Raw genomic sequence first — 7,276 nt, 5'->3', positions numbered from 1 at the left:
GAGTGAATGGAATGAGTGAACGAACCCTATGGAAAACATAACACAGTGCTAATGTGACTGACTGAGGACACCTAGTGGTGAACAAGTGTAAACATATTCAGAATGTGCAGTAACTGAAATGTCTGTTGTCTTGTCCAGTAGGCTACAAATTAACAGAATTATCTTATATTATTATACCTATATATTATATCTCTGAGAGATTGAAACAAAACGGAACATGCAAGTAATTAAAAACTAAATGGGTAAAACATAAATGACAATTATAATGGAATGGAATTATGTAACTAATTTCCTGTCTATCTCATCTTAATTTCTAACCTATTCCCACTGTGTTTAATTGCTCCACTTTTGTGGTGTTATTTAAGCTGCATCCATCTTCTCTCTCTCTCTCTCTCTCTCTCTGTTTGAGGTGTGTGTGTGTGTGTGTGTGTGTGTGTGTGTGTGTGTGTGTGTGTGTGTGTGTGTGTGTGTGTGTGTGTGTGTGTGTGTGTGTGTGTGTGTGTGTGTGTGTGTGTGTGTGTGTGTGTGTGTGTGTGTGTGTGTGTGTGTGTGTGTGTGTGTGTGTGTATATAAAGGTGGGTCAAACGAGGATTCTGCCCGTTGCTGTTGGGCAGAATCCTCATATCTCCATAATTCTTTTTCATAATTTTCCCATAAATTAACACACAATCATACTACATCGGTCACACAATAGTAGCAAAATAAAAGCAGATATACAATCTCAAACGGCGTCGTATTGCAGATCTGCTACTTTTGCTGAATTAGAAACTTAATGGTGAAAAGCAACAGTTTTGGACATATGAGGTTTTCTCCTGACATCATGGCACTGTGTGTGAACTACACACTGCTACTGTAGTAATGTGTCACGACCAATGAAATGGTGCCAGCGGTGAAAACACCCTCGTTTGGAGCACATAAAAAGTCAGACACAGACAGTCAGCAACACACCACCCTTCAAGGAGACCCCGACGCGATCTCCACGGACACACACCCTTCTAGAAGACCCCGACCCCCAATCTCCACAGAGACCACCTCTCAGGCTGACATGCTGCTGCGTCCTCAACTCCTGTGCTTGCTGGGCCTCATCGCACTAGGTAATAGAATTGTTCTTGTAGATCGGCTATTTCACCAGCTTACTTTCAAGCAGAAAGTAATCTGAAAATAATGCAAGACGCCCAACGCCGGGCAGTGTTGGGTAATTAACACCGCGCAGCTCAATGCTTGTAAATTAACTATGATCAATTAATTTAGCAGAAAGTAATCTGAATATAATGCAAGACGCCCAACACCGGGCGGTGTTGGGCAACCGACACTACATAACTCAATGCTTGTAAACTGACCACAATCAATTAATCAAGTAGAAAGTAATGCGATATAATGTAAAATACCCAACGCTGGAGGTGGGGGGGGGGGAGAGAAGTTGGGATGACACGGGACCGCTTGGACCGGCGGGTGACGTCGTCGGTGGTGGCCGCGCTGGGAGCGCGCCTCGTGACGTCATCGGTGGGTGCCGGGTTTGAAGAAGTTGAGGGAGTTGCTGTGTTGTTGTTGTTGCTGTCGCAGAAGAGTTTAAACAGGCCCGCTTTGTTGGTGGAGCGGACGAACGGGATGTTGAGCGTTCGTAGCTGTTTTTGGAGTCCTACGACGGTCCAGTCGGAGATGGAGGGTTGTGGTGGGCTTGGGTTGCTGGAGAGGAGCGAGGTGGCAGAGCTGCGGGTGGCGGTGTGGACGCGCCTGGAGCGCCGTGTCACCTGGGTGGGTGGAGGGAGGGTTGGTGCCGGAGGTTGGCTGTAAGTCTCACGGCTCTTCCTCTTGTCGGAGCGGAGCTTTCGGAAGCGGTTCCGGATACGGCTCTGTTTGATACTGAGCCTGGATGGCTGGGAGGCGGCGGCCTGGGGGGCTGTGGTGGGACGGCTGTCATCATCGTCGCTGGACGTGGTATCGGGGATGAGCGTTGGTCTCCCCTGAGCGTCCGCGGGAGGATCGCCGTCCGAGCCCGAGGTGGAAAAATCCATGGCAGGTGAGCCGCTGGTTTTGCGTTGCTGGTTTTTTCTTTCTGTTGCTTGTATGAAGGGTACGTGCGTTGTGGCGTGTACGAGCATACAAAAGCATAGAGGATGCTGGGTTGTCTGAGGCGGGTATAAGTAGGCTGGGTAGATTGGCAAGGAGGGCGGAGGATGGCATGAGGGCATGGTCAAGGTGTGTTTCTCCGCCTCCTGAACATCAGTTGTTCCAACTCCATTACTGTAGGTCGACTGCACCTTTGTAATGTATGTAACAGGTATGTAACGGCTACATTTCATTTAATTTGTAAAGAAAATTATTATATAAATCACAAAGGCTAATTTGACCTTTGGGATACTGCTGCACTTTTTGGCTCATTCCACGCGCCTCTGCTTTTAATACAGTAATGTCCTCTGGTGGTGCGTGTGACAATGTGCCTGTCTTGTGGAGTAATATTATGTATTGCATACTGACTGACTTCACACCGTGATATTTCATGTTGTAATTAAATGAAGATCCATGTTTGTGTAGGTTGGTTACACGGCAGTTAGTATTTTAGTATTGAAAAGACTTGTATAATAGAATTGTATATTCACCAAACGTTCCCCTATTTTCACAGAATAATTAATTCCCTATTATGATGACAAGGTGTAGCTACTATATTAAAAACCTTAATCCTAGCATCGTGACCCATTCAGGACTAGTTCACCCAAAAATGACTCCAATCAATCGATTCAAATCAAATCAATTACGCCACGAAGTCTTGAATTCATGGACATAGTTTTTGTCACATTCCTAATTGAAATAATTTTGCGTGTAGCTGCTCAGTAGGAGACTCTTCTAATAAAATACTCTTTCTAAATTCCCAAAAGCTCTTTACATAAAAGACGCATGGGCCTTGGGAGCTTGTTTAACACCTCTGGGTGTAATAAAGCAACCTCAGAGAAACAAAACACAGGGTTTACGACTACAGAAACCACCAACTGTCTTATCTCCCATCTTGAAAACCTGTGGTTGAAAGTAACTATTATGTACATTCACTTCTTGTCTGAAACAGAGAGAGGGTGTTTGTCTGCCTCGTGGGTCAAGACTGTTTCCACGGTCGAAGAACCTGTGATACTTAAACACTCATACATACAACATACTGGGAGCACACTGGTGGTCTAGGCCCGTTCTAGGCCAGTGCAGAGGCCAATGTAGTGCAGGGGGGAAGGTTCCCAGTTCGATTCCATGCTCCCCCAGAGTTAGTGTCGAAGTGTCCTTGAGCAAGACTCTGAACCCCTAATTGCCCCCGATGTGCAGGTTGGTGCCTTGCATGGTTTCCTCCGCCATCGGTGTGTGAATGTGTGTGTGAATGGGTGAATGTAATGCACAATCTATATGTAAAGCGCCTTGGATAAAGGCGCTGTATAAATGCAGCATTTACCGATGTACCGTATATAGGAGAGATATGGCCAAACTGAATTCGATCTGAAAGATTATAATTAATTATAAGAGACACGTGTGTCAATCAAGTTTGAACAGGTGTGCTTTCATAATGTGATCTATAATTGGATTTCTAGGATGCTACTTTAAAAAATTTATTGTTATTTTACACAAGATGTGGTTTGTGACCGACAGCGCTCATTGGCTGAAGCAGCAGTAGATGTAGGTTAGATTTCCTGTTTCCTTGGTAGAGAAGAGAAGTCAGTTCAGGCATACAGTCACTGTCAACATGTCTTCTGTCTGGTTCACACTCATCACCTTCTCCATTCTCTCCTGCACTGCAGCCCTGAGTGACCAAGGTAAGTGCTGTTCTACCAAACATCTTCTTTTATCCTCCTTGTTTCTTAAACCATGTTAGCCAAGGCAGCTTCCAATCACTCTTTGTAAAATAAATACACATCATACACAAAACTTAAACATCAGTGCCCATATACATAATACCTAGGTGGGGTTGGCGAAAGGGCCTTTCTGTGTGGAGTTTGCATGTGTGTCCCCTAGGGTAGGTACCCTCACAAAAAACATTTAGTAATCCTGGTCTCTAAACTGACTCCCCCTGGCCAGCCTGATGGAGGGGAAAGGAACTGGTTAGAATAACGTGTTCCTTCCACGCGCTACGTCCAACCGGGGAAACTCCCCCCTGTCAGGTGAAAAGAAGCGGCTTGGACATTGAGCGTCCAATGCATTGCTCTCCCCAGGTTGGCGGAGGGAGTGTAGAGCCCAGGATTACATTAAACAACTGACACTGGGTGGAAAAAAAATAAACATATCATTACTTTAGTGCACTATAAATACAATAAATATCATAATTGTCCCCCAACTATAAACAAAGACATATATTACTCTTTCACGCTATAACCAGCAACCTTTTATGAGCCAATTAAGATAGTATATCATTTTCTGTCTGTCTGTTTTTCCCTGTCTGTGCACCAAATCCCTAAGAATGTAATATTGAATTGAATTGAAATGTATTCATATCTACATGTGTGTTTGTATGGTTTTATTTTCAACTGAAGGCAGCAGCAGCGGCGGGGGGGTGACATGGAGAACAATGGGCACATCCGTCACCATCACCTGTAGCCCCCCCGTGACACTGAGGGACCCTTTGGATTCTCTTAGCATGGAGAAAGGTCTCTACGAAAAGCTGCAGGTCTTCAACTTTCACAAGTCGGGCAAAGTTACCATCAAAGAGGAACTGCAGGCCAGACTGACGAGCAGCGGCCAGATGGAGAAGTTGGACGTGACCGTGTCCAATCTGACCCTGGCGGACACGGGGCTGTACGAGTGCCTTTACGCCACCTTTGATGAAAACTTGGATATCATAGAGACGAATGGCGGTTCTGTCCTCCTGGTGGTAGAAAAAGGTGAGTTTTATTTCATACAGCTGATTTCATTTTAGATTAATGTTTTAATGTTTTATTTTTTTATGGATCTCTCTCTCTCTCTCTCTCTCTCTCATTTTGGAGCCATTCCACATACATTTGCAATAGATGATGATGTCATAATTTTCACACTGCTGTATCTATACTAGCCACTGCCAGGAGACTAATATAGTTAGAATTGTTCTTGTAGATCGGCTATTTCATATCACAACATGTATCTGTGGAACAGAGTCAAACTAAATGTAATGCTTAGCAGTGGGGTGCACAGATAGACACTGCCCTTTTCCCTCTGGGATTTTTTTTACAGTGTACACTGTACAGTATGTGGACCATGGTGACATTGATCAATTCTTAATAAAAAGCTTCTAATATATTATTTAGGCCCCAAAATCTATAAATCTCACACTATTAGGGCAACCGGCCGGTTCCACGCTTTGCACAAGGTGCCCTTTGTTCACTTGAGCACCTGCCCCTCTAAATGTCTGTGCACGCCACTGATGCTTAATTAGGATTCCAAGTGCTTGTCAGAACTGGATCCCCAGTTCAAATGTATGATTATTTTAATATGTTTGGCCAAAAAATGGTTCTTCTATTACTAATTTGGTATCCTTCTTTGTGTGTGTGTGTGTGTGTGTGTGTGTGTGTGTGTGTGTGTGTGTGTGTGTGTGTGTGTGTGTGTGTGTGTGTGTGTGTGTGTGTGTGTGTGTGTGTGTGTGTGTGTGTGTGTGTGTGTGTTAGGCACCGTGCACGCCAGTCCCTCGGCTGAGCTGAAGCTGGAATGTGGGAGCTGTCCCATGTTCTGGTTCAGCTTCAACAGTCGCTGCTACAAGTACGTCGGCTACCCTACATACCTGAGCTGGAAGGACGCAGAGAAGAACTGCCAGGATGAAGGTGGCAACCTGGTGTCCATCCACAACGAGGAGGAGCACGACTTCGTCCTGAACCTGATCCAGAACTATAAGCCTACGCAGCCACGCACCTGGATTGGACTGAATGACCACAACGTGGAGGATGGATGGATGTGGTCTGATCACTCTGATATGAACTACACCATGTGGCGTAGTGATCAGCCAAGTGGGGGTACAAGTGAACAGTGTGTGTTCACATACTGTAGTGGAAGTAAATGGTGTGACTTCCCATGTTCTAGTGATTTTCCTTCTGTGTGTGTACGCCGTGCATAAACATGATCCTCATTGAGTGGAATGTGTGATTAAACTCTCACTGACTTGTAGCCTACTGAGTCTCCACAATAAAAGCATGACATAAATATAATCCATGTGTTTACTCTTTACTGGTGCCGTCATTTCAGAGTGTCTCCATTGCTGAAGAGGTTAATGTGTAATAATAATAATAATAATAATAATAAACATCTCTAAAGTAACTAGTAACTAAAGTTGTCAAATAAATGTAGTGGAGTAAAAGTAGCCTACACATTTTGGAACTGAAATGTAGTAGAGGTAGAGGAGAAGTAAAAGTATTGGAAATACTCAAGTAAATTACAAATACCTCAACATTAAATGTACTTAGTTACTTTACACCACTGGTTATATATTAACTATATTATTATTAATGATGGACAAATTAGACTAAGTTAATTATATTTATTTATCACAATGAAAACTACATGTTCAAGTCATCATCATTTTTAACCCATTCTGACCGGGCACCCATTTTTAGAGGAGGTAAAAAGGGAAAATAAACATATAGGCTACAGTGAGGGGAAAAGGGGGTGGGTGGGGGATTATTATTTTACGGGGCCAGTTTGGAATTGCAGCCGTCCGTAGGTGCCCTTCGAGAGCAGTTTTGTAGGAGTCAAGGGATTCACATGTCTTAATGACTGTTGGTAGGGCGTTCCACATTTTGGTGGCATAGGAGCAAAAATAATTTAGTCCCTTGTTTGTGCCGAATCTGGGTTGCACATGGTTTGTTGAACTCCCTCTGGTGTTGTGGGTGTGGACTTAGTTTAAGGTAGGCTACATATTATCTTGGTGGTGTAGTGAATCTTGTGGACCAGACCCATTGCAAGATGCTGCAGGCCTACTCTGTGGTAAGCCATTCCAGCCTGTCAAAGTGGGTTCGGGGAGTGAGGCCGCAAAGCCTGCAAGTAGTAGCCCGATCAGTTTGTTTTGGGAAGTCTGTAGCCTATCCCAATCTACACTGCAAATCCTTAATCAAATGGAAGACATTCAGTAGGCTGCTATGGGGGTATTTGAATAGAGTTTTGATATAATCACTGTTTTAAAACTGTTTTAAGATCGGTGAAATGAAGTTTAGGATTGACAGATTGTAATCTTAAGTGTTATTTTTCCAACCCCAGTGCAGTTATAAAGTGCAGAAAGGATGAGTGAATGGAATGAGTGAACGAACCCTATGGAAAACATAACACAGTGCCAATGTGACTGACTGAG

The 7,276-nt window shown here is 44.0% G+C and overlaps 1 protein-coding gene across 1 annotated transcript; it reads left to right on the top strand.

The window, feature by feature from the left end:
- Positions 1 to 877: 877 nt before the first annotated feature.
- On the top strand, positions 878 to 6,049 carry LOC310868665 (uncharacterized protein; the record flags this gene model as incomplete). Its single annotated transcript, XM_083779121.1, has 4 exons — positions 878 to 1,094; positions 3,774 to 3,788; positions 4,503 to 4,850; positions 5,607 to 6,049. 4 exons carry the CDS (start codon positions 878 to 880, stop codon positions 6,047 to 6,049), a joined length of 1,023 nt encoding a protein of 340 aa, XP_083635247.1.
- Between the last annotated feature and the right edge of the window lie 1,227 nt (positions 6,050 to 7,276).

This window comes from Protomyctophum parallelum, assembly GCF_964188405.1.
Source record: "Protomyctophum parallelum genome assembly, chromosome: 13".
NCBI lineage: Eukaryota > Metazoa > Chordata > Actinopteri > Myctophiformes > Myctophidae > Protomyctophum > Protomyctophum parallelum.
The sequence above is the reverse complement of the archived record's forward strand: the minus strand, read 5'-3'. Positions and strand labels throughout refer to the sequence as shown.